A 23155-nucleotide genomic window follows, 5' to 3' on the forward strand; every position below is an offset into this window, starting at 1 on the left:
ATTGAACCTTCAAGGAATTTAATTTACTTGGTAAAACTTATGCTAACTGGACAATGAATAAAAGGTGGAATATCGTCACTTCTGTGAAAGAGATAAGAATCAAGTTTTGCAAAGCATAGGAGATATTTCCATTTGCCGGGTAATTCGGTAAAGATTCATCTAAACGTAGGAAACCTGATTTCGATTGCTACTTTTGCATCGAGTTTTATAAGTTTAGATAAGTGACTTAATCATTCTTGGATTTACTTATATATCCTTAATATGGGAGGACTGTCTAGATAATTTCCAAGGTTTCTTCCTTTGCTAAATATCCAGTGAGTCCCACTGGTGATTATCTGGAATTAAAAAAAACCCTTTTACATACCAGAGTAATGGCTGAGTTATCTACAATATTATATAAAATGCATTGAAATTCTTGGTTTTTTTCTTTTTTCAGTTTTTTAAAATATAATTTCCAGATAAAATAGCAAGATACTTAAAGTATACATGACAATTTAAATAGGTATACATGATTAATGGAGTCCCTCATTGATTTAATTAACATATCTATTAATATCACCTCACATATTTACCTTTCAAGATCTTTTTGGTGAGAACTTTTAAGTTTAACTCTCTTACATGTGTGCTAACTGACTTCAGTCATGTCCAACTCTTTGTGACCCCAGGGACTATATAGCCTGCCAGGCTTCTCTGTCCATTGGGATTCTCCAGGAAAGAATACTAGAGTGGGTTGCCACGCCCTCCTCCAGGGGATCTTCCTGACCCAGGGATTCAACCCATGTCTCTTATGCCTCCTGCACTGGCAGGAGGGGTCTTTACCACTAGCATCACCTGGAAAAGCCCCACAAATGTCAATGCTGCTACTGCTGCTAAGTCGCTTCAGTTGTGTCTGACTCTGTGCGACCCCATAGATGGCAGCCCACCAGGCTCCCCTGTCCCTGGGATTCTCCAGGCAAGAATACTGGAGTGGGTTGCCACTTCCTTCTCCGATGCATGAAAGTGAAAAGTGAAAGTGAAGTCACTCAGTCATGTCCAACTCTTCGTGACCCCATGGACTGCAGCCTACCAGGCTCCTCCATCCATGGGATTTTCCAGGCAAGAGTACTGGAGTGGGGTGCCATTGCCTTCTCTGATAAATGTCAATAACATATTACAAACCATAATCACCATGTTGCACATTAGATCCTCAGACCTTATGCATTATCTTACAGCTTAAAATTTGTGCACTTTACCAAATTCATTCTTAAATCATTGGTTTCTCAGCACTTATTTTCACATGACCTGTGACATGTTCTTGTATTTATGATTTTCAAGTCAGGAAAAAAGAAGTCCCCCTCCTGTTGGAAGCAGTTTAGCATTAGATCTTTGAGGGACCATCTTTATCTAGCAGCTCCATAGCCATCCCTATCATTGTCAGAAATCAAGATGATTTACACAGATAAGGAAAATAAAGAAAAGTGACTTCCCTGGTGGCTCAGATGGTAGAGAATCTGCCTGCAATGTGGGAGACCTGGGTTGCACCCCAAGGACAGGGAAGATCCATGCAAGAGGGAATGGTTACCCACTCCAGCATTGTTTTTTTTAATATAAATTTATTTATTTTAATTGGAGATTAATTACTTTACAATATTGTATTGGTTTTGCCATACATCAACATGAATCTGCCACAGGTATACACGTGTTTCCCTTTCTGAATCCCCCCTCCCACGTCCCTCCCCGTACCATCCCTCTGGGTCATCCCAGTGCACCAGCCCCAAGCATCCAGTATCATGCATCAAACCTGAACTGGCGATCCATTTCACATATGATATCATACATGTTTCAACGCCATTCTCCCAAATCATCCCACCCTCGCCCTCTCCCACAGAGTCCAAAAGACTGTTCTGTACCTCAGTGTCTCTTTTGCTGTCTTGTATACAGAGAAGGTGATGGCACACTCCGTCCTCCCATGGACAGAGGAACCTGGTGGGCTGTAGTCCATGGGGTCGCTAGGAGTCAGACACGACTGAGCGACTTCACTTTATTTTTTCACTTTCATGCATTGGAGAAGGAAATGGCAACCCACTCCATTGTTCTTGCCTGGAGAATCCCAGGGACGGGGGAGCCTGGTGGGCTGCCGTCTATGGGGTTGCACAGAGTTGGACACGACTGAAGTGACTTAGCAGCAGTATACAGGGTTATCGTTACCATCTTTCTAAATTCCATGTATACGCGTTAGTATACAGTATTGGTGTTTTTCTTTCTGGCTTACTTCACTCTGTATAATAGGCTCCAGTTTCATCCACCCCATTAGAACTGATTCAAATGTATTCTTTTTAATGGCACCAGTAATACTCCATCGTGTATATGTACCACAGCTTTCTTATCCATTCGCCGGCTGATGGACATCTGGGTTGCTTCCATGTCCTGGGTATTACAAACAGTGCTGTGATGAACATTGGGGTACACGTGTCTCTTTCCCTTCTGGTTTCCTCAGTGTGTATGGCCAGCAGGGATTGCTGGATCATAAGGCAGTTCTATTTCCAGTTTTTTAAGGAATCTCCACACTGTTCTCCATAGTGGCTATACTAGTTTGCATTCCCACCAACAGTGTAAGAGGGTTCCCTTTTCTCCACACCCTCTCCAGCATTTATTGCTTGTAGGCTTTTGGATTGCAGCCATTCTGACTGGCGTGAAATGGTATCTCATTGTGGTTTTGATTTGCATTTCTCTGTTAATGAGTGATGTTGAGCATCTTTTCATGTGTTTGTTAGCCATCTGTATGTCTTCTTTGGAGAAATATCTATTTAGTTCTTTGGCCCATTTTTTTGATTGGGTGATTTATTTTTCTGGAATTGAGCTTCAGGAGATGCTTGTATATTTTTGAGATTAGTTGCTTGTCAGTTGCTTCATTTGCTATTATTTTCTCCCAATCTGAAGGCTGTCTTTTCACCTTGCTTATAGTTTCCTTTGTTGTGCAGAAGCTTTTAAATTTAATTAGGTCCCATTTGTTTATTTTTGCTTTTATTTCCAGTATTCTGGGAGGTGGGTCATAGAGGATCCTGCTGTGATGTATGTCGGAGAGTGTTTTGCCTATGTTCTCCTCTAGGAGTTTTATAGTTTCTGGTCTTACGTTTAGATCTTTAATCCATTTTGAGTTTATTTTTGTGTATGGTGTTAGAAAGTGTTCTAGTTGCATTCTTTTACAAGTGGTTGACCAGTTTTCCCAGCACCACTTGTTAAAGAGATTGTCTTTAATCCATTTTAATTTTTGCCTCCTTTGTCAAAGATAAGGTGTCCATAGGTGCGTGGATTTATCTCTGGGCTTTCTATTTTGCTCTGTTGGATGTGAGGGTGATATGGTTGCGACATCTGTCACCCCATTGATCGCCAGGGTTGATTCGGCTGATCTGGCTGGCTAGACAGGTGTCCCCTTCCTCCCTCACCACTCCATGTGCGTCCCTCCCGAAGCTGCATGCTTGGTCGAAGAGGACAACCATCCTGGATAGAGGAGGACCAGTCTTTGGTCAAGGGTGTACGAGTAGCTGTGCTCCCCTGCTAGAACCTCCAAACAAGCTCTCAAGGTCCACTCCAGCATTCTTGTGTAAAGAATCCTTTGCACAGAGAAGCCTTGTAGGCTACAGTCCACAGGATCACAAAAAGTCAGACATGCCTGAACGACTAACACACAATGAACTTTAAGGGTTTGGAACCTGTATCAGAGCTAAGGATAGCTTAAAAGGAAAAGGAAAGCTGTTTTATACAGGCAAGATCATGGAGGCATGAACACTTATAGGGCAACAGGGCAAAGGAAGAGAATGGATATTGCAGTCTCTAAAGAGTCTTGTACATAGCTGCAGCTAAAAGCGAGGGCCTCTCACCAGAGCTCTGGGCTTCAGTGGAGAAAGTTGGCCACTTTCCAGCAAGAAAGGAGTCAGAGGAAAGAATCAATCCACTAATCTCTTTCTCCACTGACTCACCAATCTCTTTTGGCCATCCCTGGCCAAACTCAAGTAGAAGTCAGAGGCCAGAAGAGCTGGAAGTATAAAGTATGGTCTTCTCAGCCTCCGAAGGTTCAAAACATAATAGAAAATAATCAACAGGGTTCCCGAGGGGCATATAAAGAATATCAAACACACCCACCATTTCTATGTAGTAGCTCTGTTTTCTTTATCTTATGAATCTAGTTGCAGTTATTTTTGCTAGGCATTTAGGATGACTGGTATGATTAACTTTAATGGGAGAAGTCAGTTTCTGATTTGACCTAGACTTGAGTATTTGTCACTGTATTTCTGGTATTAAAATATTATTACTGGGACCCTAACTGACTGTATCCTTGATTCACTTAAACCCTTAGAAGAGGAAGTTAAAGGGACCAAACTTAGGAACGACCAGAAACTATCAAGAGATGTTCTTATACATTGTGGAATTCATTTGGTTGATTTGTATGTGTGAGAGTGAAAACTGTTAATTCCAAATTTGTGAGAGACGTTAGTCTGAAATTTCCTTTTGTACTGCCTTTGTCTGATTTTGATATAGAGCAATACTGGCCCCATCTAATTAGTTAGAAATGGTTTCCTACTCTTTCATTTTCTTGAAGAGATTATGTCAAATTGATCTTAATTTTTTAAATATTTGTTGGAATTCTCTAGTCAATCTATCCTGGATTGATGATTTCCTTTTCAAAAGTTTTATGTCACAGTTTCAATCTCATTAAAGTTTATAGGAGTATTCATATGGTGTACCTATTTTTGCTTCAAGTATTTTGAGATTATGTTGTTTGATATATACATTTTCAGGATTATTATGTATTCCTGCTGGATTGACTGTTATTTCCTTATGTAATGTCCTTGTATTCCTTTGTCCTTAGATATTTTCTTTGCTCTAAAGTCTACTTTAATATTAACAAATGTTTTTATACTTTTAATTTCCAAATATCCATGCCATTATTAAATTTCTTGGGCTTTCCTGGTGGCTCAGACAGTAAGGAATCCACTTGCCTTGTGAAGACCTGGTTTCAATCCCTGGGTTGGGAAGATCTCCTGGAGGAGGATATGGGAATCTGTATTCTTGCCTGGAGAAATTCAGTGGACAGTCCAACCTGGTGGGCTACAGTCCATGGGGTCACACAAGAGTCAGGCACAGCTTAGCAACTAAACCACCACCTGGTGTTCCTTCACATTTATTCCTTGGGAGGAACAGCCCTACTCAGGCTGCCTTCTGACGCTAGGCTGGAGGTCAGGAATGCTGGGCCTGGCTTGTCCTCTCTTAGGTGCTGCTGTGTTGCTCTTCCATTCTTCAGGCCCTAATCTAGTTCACCTTCTTCTTGCCAGCTGTAAAAGGTCCCTTTAGTGGTCTCGTCTTATTTGCAGAATAAATAGAGGAGTGGGCACAAAAGATCAAGGTTATCTTGTCTGAACCAGAAGCCCAAAGTGTGTTTTATAACCTAGGGAAGAGATTTCATGAAGGGAAGTTGAGCAGAACTGTGGAAAGGAATCCACAGTGGGCTGGAGATGAAAGTCATGAGTCCCTTTCTTTAGAAGTCATAGAAGTGGAAAAAGTATTTTTTCTAGATTATATGTATATTCAGCTCTGAGAGAGTACACTTTCTGGTTCAGCAAATGGTAAGTCTTATGTATTTTTTCATTCATTTTCTTTACAAATGCATATATATATATATATATATATATATATATATAATGATATCCATATGACATTTTATTTATTCTAGACCATTTCAGTTCAGTTCGGTTCAGTTGCTCAGTCGTGTCTGACTCTTTTCGACCCCATGAACTGCAGCACACTAGGCCTCCCTGTCCATCACCAAATCTCAGAGTCCACCAAAACCCATGTCCATTGAGTCCGTGATGCCATCCAACCATCTCATCCTCTGTCGTCCCCTTCTCCTCCTGCCCTCAATTTTTCCCAGCATCAAGGTCTTTTCAAATGAGTCAGCTCTTCGCATTAGGTGGCCAAAGTAGTGGAGTTCAGCTTCAACATCAGTCCTTCCAATAAACACCAAGGACTGATCTCCTTTAGGATGGACTGGTTGGATCTCCTTGCAGTCCAAGGGATTCTCAAGAGTCTTCCCCAACACCACAGTTCAAAAGCATCAATTCTTCCGTGCTCAGCCTTCTTCACAGTCCAATTCTCACATCCATACATGACCACTGGAAAAACCATAGCCTTGACTAGATGGACCTTTTTGACAAAGTAATGTCTCTGTTTTTTAATATGCTGTCTAGGTTGGTCATAACTTTCCTTCCAAGGAGTAAGCATCTTTTAATTTTCAGCTTCAATCAACATCTGCAGTGATTTTGGAGCTCAGAAAAATAAAGTCAGCCACTGTTTCCACTGTTTCCCCATCTATTTGCCATGAAGTAATAGGACCAGATGCCATGATTTTAGTTTTCTGAATGTTGAGCTTGAAGCCAACTTTTTCACTAGGCCATTTTTTTTCAAGGCCATTGCTCTGCTTTTATTATGATTTGAGATTTAAACCCTGAAAAAACAAATCTATTGTAGAGTTTGGATTACTTACCAGTAGATGAATTGGCGGAATAACAATAGAACATAAGATGATTACTTAATTGAACTCAAAATTTTATATATGCATATGAAGAGAGTTATTTACATATAATTTTATTCTTGGCCCCTTTGGTATTCTGAGAACTTTGATTGAAGCTATATATAAAAGAAATTACATTATTATTATAGTTAAACAACTGGTATAATTATGTGTGTACATTCAGAATCCATTAGTCCAGTGGCCATAAAAATGAGTATCCTCATCCCCTGGGGAAGAAACTGTTACTATTTCCATTTCTATTTATTTTTATCTCACTGTCATTTAGTTTATATTTTGTGTATATTTTTAAAATGTCATAATATATTAGAATAGCAATGCATATATAATATTTTTACATAATATAATTAGGTCACTGACAGTGTGTTGAAAAATGGAAAATAAGTTGGAGATTAGTTCTTCAGGAAACAGAAAATTATCAAAATTTGCTGCATAAAATGTTACTTAATTTGGGAGAGTTTACCAACAATTTTTTATGAAACCTTTCAACTGAAGAGAGGCAGAATGTTCAGAACATTCATGTTTGCATGAGTTTGCATACAGCCTCAGAGACGGAAACATTTCTGAAGTTGGGTCGAAGACCAAGAGACCTGCCTGGGCAGGGGAAAACTTGAATCTTGAATGCAAGAGAGAATGTTTGCTCCCCTCAGTGTGGTCTAGGTTGTTTTTCTTTAAATCACTTCCCTTTCTTCACCTTTATTTTCTAATCCCCATCCTCTGCTTTACTATTTCTTTTCCCATAGTACAGATCACCTGTTAACATACCATATAATGTACTTGGATTCATGTTTATTGCAGATTATCTCTCTTCCCCAGGCTGTAATATCAGTTCCATGAGAATAAGTGTCTGCCTGCTTAGTTTATTGATGTAAACGAAGCACCTATAAGAGTTTCTGAGTCAAGAGGAATTAAGTCAATGATCACTTGGTTAAATGACAAATAGCAGAGTACTGGGCAGGCCTATAGGTTTCAAAATTTTGTGGTTTTGATTAGCTATTGTAAATAAGCTGTTCTGCAGCTAATGTTACAAGGTTAAGTCATGTTTCTGTTTCATCAGCATAAACATAACCTACATTTGAATATAAAATTTTAGACCTAACACGATAGCTAAAGTGCACATTTGCAAAAAAAATATGTACAAGTTGATTTGTTTTCTTCATCCAAAATAGAATTATATTTCTTTCCAAAACTTTTCCTTACATAGCTGTGTGTACATATATGTTTATATATATAATAAAATTCCATCTAGTCAAAGCTATGGTTTTTCCAGCAGTCAGTATGGATGTGAGAGCTGGACCATAAGGAAACTGAGCACTGAGGAACACTGAGCACTGAGGAACTGATGCTTTTCAACTGCGGTGTTGGAGAAGACTCTTTAGAGTCCCCTGGACTGCAAGGAGATCAAACCAGTCAATACTAAAGGAAATGAGCCCTGAATATTCATTGAAAGGGCTGATACTGAAGCTGAAGCTCCAATAATTTTTTCCACCTGATGCAAAGAATTGACTCATTGGAAAAGACCCTGATGCTGGGAAAGGTGGATGGCAGGAGGAGAAGGAGAAGGCAGATAGGATGAGATGGTTGGATCGCATCACTGACTTGATGGACATGAGTTTGAGCAAGCTCCAGGAGATGGTGGAGGACAGGGGAGCCTGGTGACTGAACTTAACTGAAGGTATGCATATGTGTTATGTATATAACATAATGATTATATGATCATTATACATAGGTCACATTGACAAATATGCTATTTCACTTTCAGGTATCATTATACATAGATCATATTGACATATAATGCTATTTTGGTTTCAGGTGTACAATGTAATTATTTGATATATATTGCAAAATGATCACCGCAATAGATCTGGTGAACATCTGTCACTAGAAATAGTTACGATTTCCTTCTTGCGAGTCCTTGACACTTTCTCTTTGCTGCTTTTCCTTCCTTCTGTCTTTCTCTTCCTTCTCTCTTATTCATCCCCCTTTCCCTTCTACCTTTTGATTTCCCATTTTCTGTTTACTAGGAATTACTGCTGAAGCCCTAAAGATGGTACAAAACTGGCCCAGAAACATTGCTGACTTCTTAGGACAGCCAGTCAAGAGATTGGCCCTCATCCCAGTTTGTTTGGAGGCTATTGAACAAGCTGAGCAACCCTAATCCAGTCTCAGTAGAGATTCAGTCTATTTGGAGGATTTTATAATTCTGGGACCTACTAAGGCATGTTTGTAAGGCCAAATAATTAATGACAAGGATAGTTACTCTAAAAGGAAGAGAGAATGGTATCTCACTTCTCAGATAAATGTGCTTTTAAATCCAGCGTTCTGATCTACTCAGTGTCTATGTGACCAGTTGGACAATTGTCCAGAATCCCCAGGAGGTAGACAGATGCACACCAGTATATCTGCCATTCAATTGTTCAGAGTGTTTATGATACATGGGTTTCCTGTGGGTCAGCTAGTAAGCAGCTGACTGTGGGCTGCTTAATATTCTCCAGATGGTGCTTGCAGAGTGAGGGAAAAGAGAGGCTCTGGTGACTACAGTAGGTGGGGAGCTGTGGGTTCCACAACATTTCCCCTGATTAAAGTGAACTATGATGTTGGGGAAAGACTCTGATGCTGGGAGGGATTGGAGGCAGGAGGAGAAGGGGACGACAGAGGATGAGATGGCTGGATGGCATCACTGACTTGATGGACGTGAGTCTGAGTGAACTCCGGGAGTTGGTGATGGACAGGGAGGCCTGGCGTGCTGCGATTCATGGGCTCGCAAAGAGTCGGACACGACTGAGCGACTGATCTGATCTGATCTGATGATGTTGGGGATCCTCAACTTGTGAATGTCCTGGAAAATCACCAGGGAATTCACCTGGTGACTCACCTGGAAAATCACCCCTCAAGGGAAACACTTGTCAGTCAGGGGGAATTTCAGATCAGTCCATCTGGACCAAGAGAAGGCTACAACAGCACCATGTAAGTCAGTGATGTCAGAACTTTCCCATCTCATTACCATCTACTCTGATCCAACATGGCCCAAGGAATGAAGATCCAGAGAGGGAGAGAGAAGGGACCTTGCAGAAATGGACACATCTGCATTTCCTGGTAGGTCCCCTGGGCCTCAGCAGGGAAGAGGGAGACATTGAATAGGCTGAATATGAGATGGAGCTGACACTTGAATGACCTGGACTTGTGAAACCCAGAGTGATAGAATGTATGGAATGGCTGCAAGGTGATGCAGGAAAAGAGGATGCAGTAGAGTGTGGGTGACGACAGCCACTGCAGGAGGATGAGCCGGTTCACCTTTGTATCTGCTATGGTCTCAGCCTTTGTGCCCCCAGAAATTTCATATGATGAAATCCTGATTCTCATGGTTATGGTAACCCTAGGTGGTGCCTTTGTGAGGTGATGGAGTTATAAGGATGGAGTCTCTTCAATGAGATGAGTGCTTTTATATATGAGACACACGGAGCTCCTGAGCTCTCCCGCCGCGTGAGGATACAGTAAGTAGTGTGTGACCAGAAAGGACCCTGCATTACCCCACTATGGAAATCCATTTCCATTGTTTTTAAGCCTGTGTTATAGCAATGCAGAAGGACAAAGACAGCATCCTAACAATCTTTACACAGTTCAGTAAACCTCATGCTATTTATACAAAGGTGCGAAGCACTTATATTATCTGATGTAAGACTGTGATGGGTGACAGTTCGTGGCTGGCTTTCATAAAGAATCTTGAGAATTCAGTCTTCTTGGTAGCATGACCAGAACCATGAACAATTGTCTAATTCTTTGATTCTAATAACTTGACCAGAATAGTTGGCTGTGATTCTTAAGTAGTATCTTAATGATCTTCTTTGTAATGCCAGGTTCTGCTATTTGTGACTAATTTTAATAGGCGCTTCATTCTCTCAATTGTAGGGGTGGATTTTCTTTTGATTTTCAATTAAATGAAGATAAGAAATGTTAAGAAATTGCCCTCTTAGATTTTGACATCTCTGCAGAGTCTGTGTTTATTTTTTTTAAGAGGAGACCCATTTTACATAGCATACATTAAAAAGCTATAAATTTCAAACAAGCTTGCTATGGGTTAGATCATTAAGACCACCTCAGAGCTGGATGGGATGGATGTGGATTTAGCACGAGTTGCTGAGTCGGCATCCCAGGATCGTGGTGTACATGTCAACTTTACGTGAATCCCTATACAGGCACTTGAACAGCTTATAAAATTCAGAATGACGCACATCTTCATCGCTGGACTCCAGGGATGGGAGTCCACACCAGTAAATGCGAGCCTTCAACATCTTCCGCCTTACTGGAAAAATAATCTGAATACCCAAAAGATAATGACTTCTTACGTGTTTTATTAAGATTTGCTTATTTTTTTTTTTGCTTCTAATTATCAAATTAAGATTTGGGGAAGACATACGTATATAAAAATCTCTATATATGGATTTTGAAGCCAGCCTATGAAAAAACAATTAGGAATCTAAAATGTAGAAACATAACTCAAGATTAGTTTTAACTTTCTCTTTTCTTCCTTCCCACTCTTATCCTTTGATTTGATGAGAACAGAGAAAGAAGACAAGTGGAACTTCAATAGCAGATGTCCTGGGTTACTTTGAAGAAAATGCTGATCTTGGAAATTCTGTTCTCTAGTTCTCTTACTCTTGAAAATATTTCAACCACCTGTGCCCAGGAAGAGTGAAGCTTTTGGTGGAATTGTGTGCAATGCAGGGAAGGCTACACATGTCAAAAACTGCAGTGAAATTCTGATTCCTTTACAGTAGAATCTATCACTATGAATGACTAAGGCTCTTGCTTTATGTAGTAGCAGTCTAGAATATAGAAGTCATGAATCTTTTTCTTACAAAATGAGATAATTCCAAACACATTACGCATTACAGCGGTGACCTCTTTCATTCATGAACAAAGCAAGAAAGCCCTCTGCAGGATGCTCACCTGGCAGAATTGCCTCTCTATGATTGCTTGAAGTTCTAGTAGATTTTTCACACTCTCTGTGGCATTTGATTGAATAGAATCTGAGACTTCTTTCATACTCCGCAGGTCTGTGACTAGATGATACAGAGGTCTATTCCAGGAGTACAGTAACATGAGTATCCACTTACTAAGGTCTTTAATCTAACCAACCAGAAGAAATGGTCTCATTAAAATAATCATAATTCAGTGGTTTTGGTAACATGTGATCTTTGCTTAGAGCTGCTGAACTGAAAAAATTTTGGTTATTCCTACGTGCATGCAGAGATTTTTGAAGGTAGTAAAAGTTGCAAAATTATAAAATGCAAGCTATTAGTTCACACTTTGCTGAATTATTAAAAATTTAGATTATTTTAAGAACTAATTCTTCTGATGCATTCTAATTTATAACATAAAAAATTTTATTTTTTCCTCTGAAATTCTACCACCACTCAGTGAGTTCTTTTACGTTTGTATATTTCCGTGAGAGAATCTAAGCATTTACGCAAGTCAGTATGTGCTGCAGTGCCTGACCCAGGAAAGAGGGATTCCACCTGTGGCCACATCATTGTCACCCAGTGATTCATTCGTATTAATGAATCAGATGAGTCCTTCGTATTGATGTTTGATTGGAGATTGTTTTATGATATTACAACAAAGGGACAATGAAAAGACATGATTTTCCTAAACAGGCTTTCTCTCCTCAGTTGATCCCAACACGAGCCCCCTGCTGACATCAGAACAGTCTGTTTTGTTGACATGTCTCCGGGCAGAAAATGGCACAGCGTTGTCTTTAGTAACAGCATCAGTGGGATTCACAGTGGAGGGTCCCCCCTAGTTCACTACTACTAGCAGAATTGAGCCTGAAAATCCCAGAGACTGAATATCTCTAGTTAATGCTTGATTTCTTTACAGCCATGAACTGTTTTTTTTTAAATTTTATTTTATTTTTAAACTTTACAATATTGTATTAGTTTTGCCAAATATCAAAATGAATCCATCACAGGTATACCTGTGTTCCCCATCCTGAACCCTCCTCCCTCCTCCCTCCCCTACCCTCCCTCTGGGTCATCCCAGTGCACCAGCCCCAAGCATCCAGTATCGTGCATCGAACCTGGACTGGTGACTCGTTTCATACATGATATTATACATGTTTCAATGCTATTCTCCCAAATCTCCCCACCCTCTCCCTCTCCCACAGAGTCCATAAGACTTATCTATACATCAGTGTCTCTTTTGCTGTCTCGTACACAGGGTTATTGTTACCGTCTTTCTAAATTCCATATATATGCATTAGTATACTGTATTGGAGTTTTTCTTTCTGGCTTACTTCACTCTGTATAATAGGTTCCAGTTTCATCCATCTCATTAAAACTGATTCAAATGTATTCTTTTTAATGGCTGAGTAATACTACATTGTGTATATGTAACACAGCTTTCTTATCCATTCATCTGCTGATGGGCATCTAGGTTGCTTCCATGTCCTGGCTATTATAAACAGTGCTGCGATGAACATTGAGGCACACGTGTCTGGTAAAGAACAGAGAACTGAATAGGATGTGCTTAACAGAGGAAAAGAATGCCGGTATCATTAAGAAAGTTGTAGAGAGAGAAGATAGTATTATAAGGGGGGATGCATGTGAAAATATTTTAAATAATGTTAGGAGGAAGGATAATGCAGGAAATCAGAAAGGAGAGAATATAATGGTGAAAATTTGGAGTTGCCATAAATGATTGAGGCTTGATATGTAAACTGTGTTGCCATCAGAAAAGAGGCAAGTGTTGTGGCCATGAGAAGGAAAGCAATGTTTTATAGGCCATTGTGGGAGAGACTTACAAATTAAGAATAAAAGGTGACAGAGGAGTCATTGAGAATGACGAGTGAAGGAGGTGTTAGAGAAGTAGAAGCAGAATCAGGAGAGCCTTGAAAGGCAGATGCGGTGGCTCAGGTGGTGCAGTATAGGACTCCCACATAGGAGTCACTAGTAACAGGGAGTACTCAAAACTGGGGTGTGTTTCTTACATATTCATGAATTTTGCAATCTTATATTTTACACATGGAAGTTCCCATTAATTTCTTGTTTTCGTACAGTATAATAGCTGCAATCCTGTGTCTAATGCATTGGTTGAACTAAAGTTGTCTGCATGGACAATTTATGGATCTGTTATTTATTTGCTACTACAGATCTTTAGTCATCCCTTGATTTCACTCATGCTTCATCAAGTGCATAATATAATTTCTCTTCAGTTGCTTATGGTTCCTCCACCTTTTTCTGCATGTACAGTTACCATTCCCTCTAATAATCTGAAGCCTGGTAAGCTACATACTGTCTCATTTGATCCAGTGAAAAACCCAGGTGAAAGACTCACGTTCGTCTCTAGGACTTTTTCTGGCTCTTCGGGAGTTTGGAGGGAATTGGTGTGGCAGCTCTTGATGGCATTGATATAGTACAGTTTGCCCTGGGCATATTTTACATCCTGAAAGTGATCAGGCAATTAGTTAGGGTTGTTGGGCATTCGGTAGATGAACCCATTACCAGAACATTAACATGTTTGATAGTCGTGTAATTTTTCTAACTAGCGGGCATCACAAAATTTGAAAGTCATCTTTTTCCTACTTTTTCTATTTTTTTTTCTATACATTGTCTCTATAGAAATGATTTTACATGTAACTTTTCTAAGTTCAACCTTTTCCCTTCTCTTTTTTTTTTATCTGTTTTTTTTGTTTTTGTTTTTGTTTTGTTTTTTTTTTAGTATTTGAACCAAATATAGCACTTTTGTACCAATACTTGATGCTTCCCAGATGACGGTAGTGGTAAAGAACATTCCTGCCAATGCAGGAGATATAAGAAGACTCAGGTTTGATCCCTAGGTGAGGAGCATCCCTTGCAAGAGGGTACAGCAGCCTACTCCAGTATTCTTGCCTTGCAAATCCCATGAACAGAGGAGCCTGTTGGATTACAGTCAGTAGGATTGCAAAGAGTTGGACACAACTGATGTGACTTAGAATGCATGCATGCACCTGTATTTAACCATTTAGTCTCTTGTTTAGTGTGGGTTAGAGCAAATATATTCCCTTGCAAGGAGTTATACGGTTATGACTCTGACTTATCTCTGATCCGCACACCAAAAAGCTTAGTGTTCATCCCAGGTGCAGAATACAATGCTGTTTATGGTGAGAAAATGGTACTGCAGAAAAACATGGCATAAAGTTATAGGAAATACTAAGCAATGGACTGAGAATAATAAGAGTAGAAAAATCTAGCTAACACATTGATAGAGAAAAAGTAATCTTTAGCGAAAGTTATGAACATTTAAAGAGATTACTTGGAAGAGTTGGAAAAAAAATGGACAGTCAAAATGGAGGATGAAGCAAAAACTAGTGAGTAAAAAGAACTACGTGAATTTAATAGAAACCTTTAACACCGCCTTTTATTAGCTGTCTGCTCTACTGTGTGCTCCTTGATTGACTAAAAGAATCAACACACAATTTTCAAGTACCTTCTTCAGAAAGAGAATAATTGTTTCCAATTGTAAACTCTCCTTCTACTGTAGCTCTAAAGCTATTCACTTCAAATCTTAAAACAATAATTTGTAGCATTAAAAAAACTACCAGTATTCGTTTTTGTGACCGGGATTCAGCTTTGTTTAACATGTTCCATCTTCCCAGTTCACTGCAGAGCACTTCTCAGTTATTGGCTATTTACTCTGAGCCTGGAGAAGAAAGCCCAGAGAGACACTGCAGGACCAGAAAATCAACATGCTTCCTTCTCCCCAGTCCCACCTAAAAGTGCTTTGTGTCAGGTAGTACTGTGGGCTGAATGTATGTTCTTCAAGTTCATGTGTTAGACACCTAACTGCCAAAGTGCTGTGTTTTGAAATGGACTGTAGCCCACCAGACTTCTCTGTCCATGGGATTTCTCAGGCAAGATTACTGGAGTGGCTTGCAGTTCCCTTCTCCAGGGAATCGTCCAGACCCAGGGATAGAACCCAGGTCTCTCACATTGCGGGCAGATTCTTTACCATCTGAGCCACCAGGAAGCCCATTAAGGTTAAATCAGCCCGTAGGGTGGAACACTGATTCAATAGATTTAGTGTCTTCATGAAGCAAAACACCAGAGAATTACCTCTGTGTCTCTGTGTCTTTTCCTCTCTCTCTCTTCCCCACCCACCACCCTGTGTGAGGACACATGGAGAATCCAGCCTGAGAGGAAAAAGTTCTTACCAGAACCTCACCTTGCTTGCACCCTGATCTGGGACTTCTAGACCCCAGAACTGTAAGGAAATAAATTTCTGTTGTTTATTCCACTGAGTTTATTCTATTCTTTTATGGCATTCTTCGCTGACAAATACAAAATCATTTATTTTGGAAATTTACAAAAGAAAATGAATGAAAGGAAATTGAAAAAGTTATTGCACCTCTTAGGAATCTTTGAGATTTCCCAAAACTGATCCTTTCTTTGTAGTCCACATCTTATGAGCTGATGGCTTCTTTGACCTAGAGACTGTGTTATTTGAAGTTTGGCTGATGCAGCCTTCTTGTTGAAAGGACAGTATAGCTCAGTCACTTATGCGAGGGTTCCATCTGTGAGCCTGGCAGGCTACAGTCCGTGGGGTCTCAAGAGTCAGACACGACTTAGCAACTAAACCACCACCACCACACAGTACTTACAAACTCATGGAACATTGTTCTGGAATGCTTAAGGATGTTGTGCGACAGCCTGGAGGCATTGAGTAACAGTACTGTTAGGGATTCCAGGGGGATGTCAGTCACGGCAGGACAGGAGCACAGGCATGAGTTGCCTTGGCACAGTAGCAGATTTGACATGACCAGCAACAGGAGCAGGCAGGACCCTGTTTAATTAAAAATATGAGCCATTCTGAGATGATGTAGTCACCTAAGATTATCAGATCCATCCCGTGGAGGGAAGCCTTCTCTTTCCCTGTTGCTCTGAGCAGGAGTTGGTGCTGTAGTAGCTGGGTTGGGGAAGAAGGAGTGATTTCTGAGTCAATTTAAAAGGATGATGATATTGCACAGATAGACAGTTGGAGAAGTAGGTTACTCCCTGTAATTTTGTATTGCTCCCAGAAGTACTTCTGTGCTCTGCAAACATTTGGCACTTAATTCTGAGCCAGAGTTTTTAGGCCATTTTTTTTTAAGACAGTTTAATGTTCTGACTCTGCAGACTCTGTGCAGCGAGGACCTGTAGGAGTTTGTAAGTTTTTCACTCTACATTGAGTAATGCTTGCATTTTAGACACTGAAATGACAAGAAAAGTTAGTTGATCTGTATGGTTTACCATCACACTTGGGTAAGAGTAAACACATGACTGACTGATCACTACTATTGAGTACAGAGAGAATACTAAGAGAAAAAGGATACTGTACCTTGGATCTGCTCGCTCACCTTAGTAACCCAAGGTGATACTTTCCCAAGAGCTTTAAAACATCTTAAAATTTGTGTTTCACAGGAACCCTGTGAGATAGACTTAATCTTCACTATGATCATCAAGTTATGGTAATGAAGAGGCAATGACTTGGAGAGGGCAAGTAATTTTCCCCAGGTCCCATTATTAGCAGATGCAGGTCACCAGGCACCAATACACTCATCTGTCCACCTCCTGATGTCACATCACACATGCCTGTGGCTCCCGGTCTGCATGTGTGTAACCAGGACCGCTTCCGGAGCTCGATGACTCTGCTTAAAGAGAAAAATATTTTGCCTTTGACTGCAAAACAGCAGTGACCCTAGAACATTGGTTTTATCCACTTGTTCTGCTCTGTCTGTAAAACACTCACTGTTAAAGTCTTTGGCAATTATCAGTGTGGGGGCCTGGTTCTCCTGGCTAGCCTCCCTTCTAGGCACCTTCACAGCTCTTCTACTTTTATTCATCTTTAATCCTCTCTTTACACTTGTTTCTTCGAGAAAATAGCAAATAAATCTCCAAATGGTAAAACAAGAATATTACCTGGTCAGCACCCAAGACAACATCATCGGCTCTGCAAACAAGGCCTGCCTTTCCCTGACTTTGACTCTTTAGGGACAAAATTTATCTGTCTGGTCAGGAGTACATCCTGACAACCCATGGGGCTTATTTTTTGAATCCTCTCCAAACATCTCCTCTTTAACAGTAGAACTAGACCTTCATGCTTCCATGATGTATGTAATATTTCAGAAATTATTCCTGGCCCTACCTTTAACCAACAGAAGCATAAAAAAATAGACTCTTGCAAGCATGATTTTAGTATTACTTTTCCTGTCTGTCCTTTGTAAGTAAGCAGAATTTAAGACTGAAGTGAGCAAGAATTGAGTTTGGACAAGAGAACTGATAAAATAGAGATTTTATCCTCCTGAATGAGATCTGAACATGATTCTTTTTCCAATTTACCAAAGACTGGTAATTTAATTAAGGATAAGATATTAGCATTTACTAGGTTTTCTCTGTTCTTAGTTATAAATGGGCATGGTATCTAAGAATAAAATGGTTAGTTAAAATTAGGTGATGAAAATAAAAGAAGTGGTTCTCCAAAAGAAGACATATAATTTGGAGAAATTTAGGAATATATCTCTCATCAACTAAAGAGCTTATTGTGACAGACAAGGAGAATAATAGCGTGTATAACATAGACATATTTGTGTGCATCTATATCTGTGCGTGTATACATGTGCTATGCATAAATGTATGCTTAATTCCTTCTTGGAACTTTGGACCTTATAAAATTCAATTTTATTAAAGGTGGTAAATATAGAAGAATACCCTAATTCCTAATGTAATTGATCATTTATTGGTAGATGACTAACTATATGATTTTTTTTCTATTAAAAGTTTATTCATGTGTTTGCTTTGGTAGCACATATATTAAATAGTTGGAATAATACTGAGAAGATTAGCATGGTCCCTGCCCAAGGATGACACACAAATTTGTGAAGCCTTCCATATTTTTCTGTAACGACTTCGAGGGGTGGGACGGGAAGGAAGGTGGGAAGGAGGTTCAAGAGCGGGGGGACATAGGTATACCTATGGCTGATTCATGTTGATGTTTGGCCAAAGGCAGTATAGTATTGTAAAGCAATTACGCTTCACTTAAACGTCAATAAATTTAATTATTAAAACTGTTATTGGAGATCATATAACAGGTTCAGATATCCATTATATGACTAAAGAGGATCTGACTGGAAACTGATGATGTCAATTATCATTGGTTAGTGATTCTTTAACTTTTTATAGTTGCATGAGAAAAATAAACTAACAAACACTACTGTCTGTGATTCAGTGTCATAGCAAGCTATAATCCTTGTCTGCCTTCGCTTTTAGGTGGTATGGTGCCCAAACTTTGAAACTGAGGCTGTTCCCAGAAGCGCACAGTCGTGAGTCCTGCCCAGGGTTTTTGTTCCTGATGCTGGAGGCTTCTGTTCGCTGGTCACTAAGGCCGAAAATTTCTCTCCTGAGCATTCTCTGGGTCTAACATGTGCAGAAGTCTTTATATTTTGGTCTTCTAATTTGATTCTCTTATTTTTTTGATCAGACTACCAAGTCTCTTTACGATTTATTTTTCAGACCCTTTTGTGCTTTGATCTTTCTGATGCTCATTAGTGTATTTGCTTCCATGTCTATCTCTCTGAGTAGTTTTCAGCATTTACATAAACCCTACCCTATTTTCTTACTGTCTGAATGTTGGCGTTTAGCATCAGCATATTTTATGAACTTCATTTTCCTTCTGGTGCGGTTTCTGGTACACAGTTTAAGCTGGTTGGCTCACATCTGGCTTGTTCGTGTTGTCTCCAAACAATTAGAGAACTCTGGCTTTCTTTCTAGGCAATACTCCCCTTGTTTTGTTACCATTGCTAATTTTCTGTGATTTCACTTCCTGCCTCATAAGCTTGTCTTTCTCAATCTACTGTAACTTGAGTACTATGTATCTCTATGTTGGAATTACTATTTTTTTTTTTTACTATTTTAAATAAATATCAACCTAGTGTACATGAGAAGTAAAGGGAATAAAATTACAATAGTATTAGGAATAATACATTCCCCGAAATTATAATCCAGTAATGCTCCCAGTTTTAAATGACTTTCTATGCATGTATTACTGAGGTCCGCTACTCATTTTTCCATACTAGGTGTTTCAATTTTGAAATAGAATGTAGGAAACAGTGGAGTGGAAAATTCTGAAAATCACCTTGGATTTTAGATGCCTCAAGATTAAGTATGTAATTATTAGTTTTTTATAGTTAGTAGGGTATTCTTAGCACATATAGTTCAGGTAGGATGATTGCTATTGAGTGAAGGATGTATATTGTGAAGTGCAGTCACCAAACAGGTGATTGGAGATAAAGAAAGCAATGCCAGGAAGACACAGGCTTCTGTTTTGGAAGGAAAAACTCACAGTGTCTGTCATCTACAGTCTACTCTTCAGATTTTTCAAAACACTTACTCTTCCTTTGCTCATTTAATAATTTGGGTTGTTTGATTTATTTTCATACTGAGTTGTATAAGTCTCTTATATATACTTGGATACGAAGTCCTTACCAAATATGTGATTTGCAAATATTTTTTTTTCATTCCATAGGTTGTCATTTCATTTTACTGATGGCTTCTTTTACTATGCAGAAGGTTTTGAGTTTGATGTGGTCTCACTGGTTTATTTTTGCAGTTCTTGCCTTTGCTTTTGATGACTGAGTTGTTTGAGCTGCTTGTATTTTGGAAAGCAATCTTTTATCATTTGTTTTATTTGCTATTATCTTCTGCCATTCTTACGAAAACACATAGATTGGCTGAATGGATACAAAAACAAGGCCCATATATATGCTGTCTACAAGAGACCCACTTCAGTCCTAGAGACACATACAGACTGAAAGTGAGAGGATGGAAAAAGATATTCCATGCAAATGGGAAAAAAAAGAAAGCCGGATTGGCAATTCTCATATCAGAAAAAATAAACCTTAAAATCAAAACTATTATAAGAGATAAAGAAGGACACTACCAAGTGATTAAAGGATCAGTCCAAGAAAAAGACATAACAATTTTAACTATTTATCTACCCAACATAAGAGCACCTCAATACATAAGGTAAACACTAACTGACACAAAGGGGAAATTGACCGTAACACAATAATAGTAGGCATGTTGACACCACACCTACACCAATGGACAGGTCAACAGAACAGAAAATTAATAAGGAAACATAAGCTTAAAAGGAAATATTAGAGCAAACAGACCTAACTGATATCTTCTGCACATTCCATCCAAATGCAGAAGAATAGACTTTCTTCTCAAGTGCACATAGAACATTATCTTCATCTTGGGTCACAATCAAACCTCAGTAAATTTAAGGAAATTGAAATTATTTCAAGCATTTTCTCTGACCCCAAGACTATGAGACTAGATATCAATTATAGGAGAAAAAAACACATTAACAAACACAAACACATGGTGATTAAACAACACATTTCTAAATAGTGAGCAGGTTACTGAAGAAATAAGGGATATCAACATTCATAGAAACAAAGAACAATGAAAACACGATGATCTAAAACCTAGAGGATGCAACAAAAGCAGTTCTAAGAGGGAAGTTTATAGCAATACAAATGCTACCTCAAGAAACACATTGAATTGAAAACCTAGCTTTATGTATCTTTAATTCTTTTTAAATTTCTCTTACCATGTCTTAAAGGTTTTGTATAAAATCTTTCAACACCTTGCTTAAGTTTATTTCTAAATGTTTTATATTTTTTTGGTGCAATAGTAAATGGGATTGTTTTCTTTATTCCATTTTGTAATAGTTTGTTGTTGATATATAGGTAGACAACTGAGTTTCGTATATTGGAATATAGTAAACATAATGTATGCTACATAGATGATCAAGAGGTATATGACAAGATACTCAGCATCACTAATAATCAAACAAAATGCAGATCAAAAGCACAAGAGATATCACCACATACCCGTTTGAAAGGCTAGTACCAAAAATGTAAAAAATGACAAATGTTATTGAGGATGTGGAGAAAAAGGAGTGCTTATGCACTGTTGGTAGGGATGGATACCGATGCAACTCCCTTGGAAACCTACTGTGGAGGTTCGTCAAGAAATTTAAAAGGACTGTTATGTGATGCATTATCCCACTTCTGGATATATAGTCAAAGGAAATGAAATCATTGTCTCAAAGAGAGATCTATTCCCATGTTCATTGCAGCATTATTCACAGTAGCCTTGTTATAGAAACAACAATCTTTCAACAGGTGAATGGATTAAAACAATGTGATGTGACAAATATAGGTAAATATTATTTAGCCATTAGAAAAAGAAAGAAATCCTTCTATTTGTGGCAATATGGATGAAACTGGAGGGCATTATGTTAAGTGAACTAAGTCAGAGAAAGACAAATACCATAGGCCTCAAGTATAAGGAGTTCCAAAAAAAACAAAAGATGGAACTCAGAGTAGAAAAATGATTGCCAAACACTGGAGGGTAGGACAAATAGGGAGATATTTTTAAAGGTTAAATATTTTCATGTATAAAAAATTAATGTCTGAGGATCTAAGTTTGAGCTTCATGATCTAATCATGAGATCTAATCATGAGATTGAACAAGCTCTGGGAGTTGATTATAGACAGGGAAGCCTGTGCTGCCACAGTCCCTGGGGTCACAAAGAGTCAGACACCACTGAATGACTGACTGAACTGAAGAGAGTGGAACTTACCTGTGTTCTCCTCAAAAAGCAAAAGTTAAACATGTGTGGTGATGACAGTGTTACTTAATAGAAAAGGCATCTCATTTCTAATCCATGCACAAATGGGGGTGGACAAGATGACGGAGGGGTAGGTGGAAGTGGGGTACACCTCTCTCCACTGATGCATCAAGAATGTCTAAAGATGCAGCAGTTCTCACAGAAGACCAGGTGAATCCTGGCAGGACTCCCTGACTACTGAGAAGGAACATCCGGATCCACACAGAACTTGGTAGGACAAAGGAAAGAAGGGACAAGGAGGAAGGGGAAAGAAGGAGCAGAGCAAGTGGGACCAGCCTGCACCTGGGGGAGAGGGAGCTGAAGTGCAGGGGAGAGATCCCCGCGTCCATGGCCATCCACTGGGACAGGGGAGGCATTTGAAGCAGTTGGGGAGTGAACTCACTACTCTGTGACAGTCTCAATGGAGTGAGAACCACATAGACAAGCCATGCTGCAGCCTTTCATACCTCGGACAGGGTTGTAAGTCCACTGGTGTGCATGGAAGCTGGGAGCTGGAGCCATGGGGATTATGGAATGACCCCAGGGTGAGGACGCCTGTTGACCATAGGGAGTCAGCCCAATGGGATGGGATGGAGGAAATCTGCTACATGGAATGCTTCTTAAAGAAAACCTTGAGGACATAACAGTAGGGTTCCACTGCCTGTGGAGTAGAGCTATCTCTTTCTCCATGCTGGTACCTGCAGGTTGAGCAATAGAGAAAGACTTCAGTGAGGGTGGTCCTTGAGTGCCTGATGCACTAATCAATGGAGAACTTTGAATGTCTATATACTCTACCCAACCCTATTCTCCATCTAAATTTTGGGTTTTAGCATCGTAATGTTTTCATGAACTTAAATTTCTTCTGGTAGAGTTTCTGGTTTCCAAATTAAGCTAATT

General features: G+C 39.4%; 1 protein-coding gene and 1 non-coding gene across 2 annotated transcripts; one reads left to right on the forward strand and one right to left on the reverse strand.

The window, feature by feature from the left end:
• Positions 1 to 10689: 10689 nt before the first annotated feature.
• LOC102272003 (placental prolactin-related protein 3-like) lies at positions 10690 to 22780 on the reverse strand. Its single transcript, XM_070367009.1, has 5 exons — positions 22726 to 22780; positions 16203 to 16384; positions 13901 to 14008; positions 11516 to 11695; positions 10690 to 10881 (listed from the first exon to the last, which is right to left on the reverse strand). Exons 1-5 carry the CDS (start codon positions 22778 to 22780, stop codon positions 10690 to 10692), a joined length of 717 nt encoding a protein of 238 aa, XP_070223110.1.
• LOC138987074 (U6 spliceosomal RNA) lies at positions 18367 to 18475 on the forward strand. The gene has a single exon (XR_011463533.1). It is a non-coding gene; the product is annotated as a U6 spliceosomal RNA (small nuclear RNA).
• Positions 22781 to 23155: the final 375 nt, after the last annotated feature.

Source organism: Bos mutus, unplaced genomic scaffold (assembly GCF_027580195.1).
Source record: "Bos mutus isolate GX-2022 unplaced genomic scaffold, NWIPB_WYAK_1.1 CTG574, whole genome shotgun sequence".
NCBI classification, from domain to species: domain Eukaryota; kingdom Metazoa; phylum Chordata; class Mammalia; order Artiodactyla; family Bovidae; genus Bos; species Bos mutus.

Bases quoted from the DNA above. Each gene is read 5' to 3' on its own strand.
- LOC102272003 (XM_070367009.1), bottom strand. From the start codon at position 22,780: ATGGCTCCAGCTCCCAGCTTCCATGCACACCAGTGGACTTACAACCCT. The intron at 11,696-13,900 runs GTGAGTCTTTCA...CTGGTTGGTTAG, and splicing joins AAAAAGTCCTAGAGACGAAC to ATTAAAGACCTTAGTAAGTG. The intron at 10,882-11,515 runs GTGAGCATCCTG...TTGGGTATTCAG, and splicing joins TAGAGAGGCAATTCTGCCAG to ATTATTTTTCCAGTAAGGCG.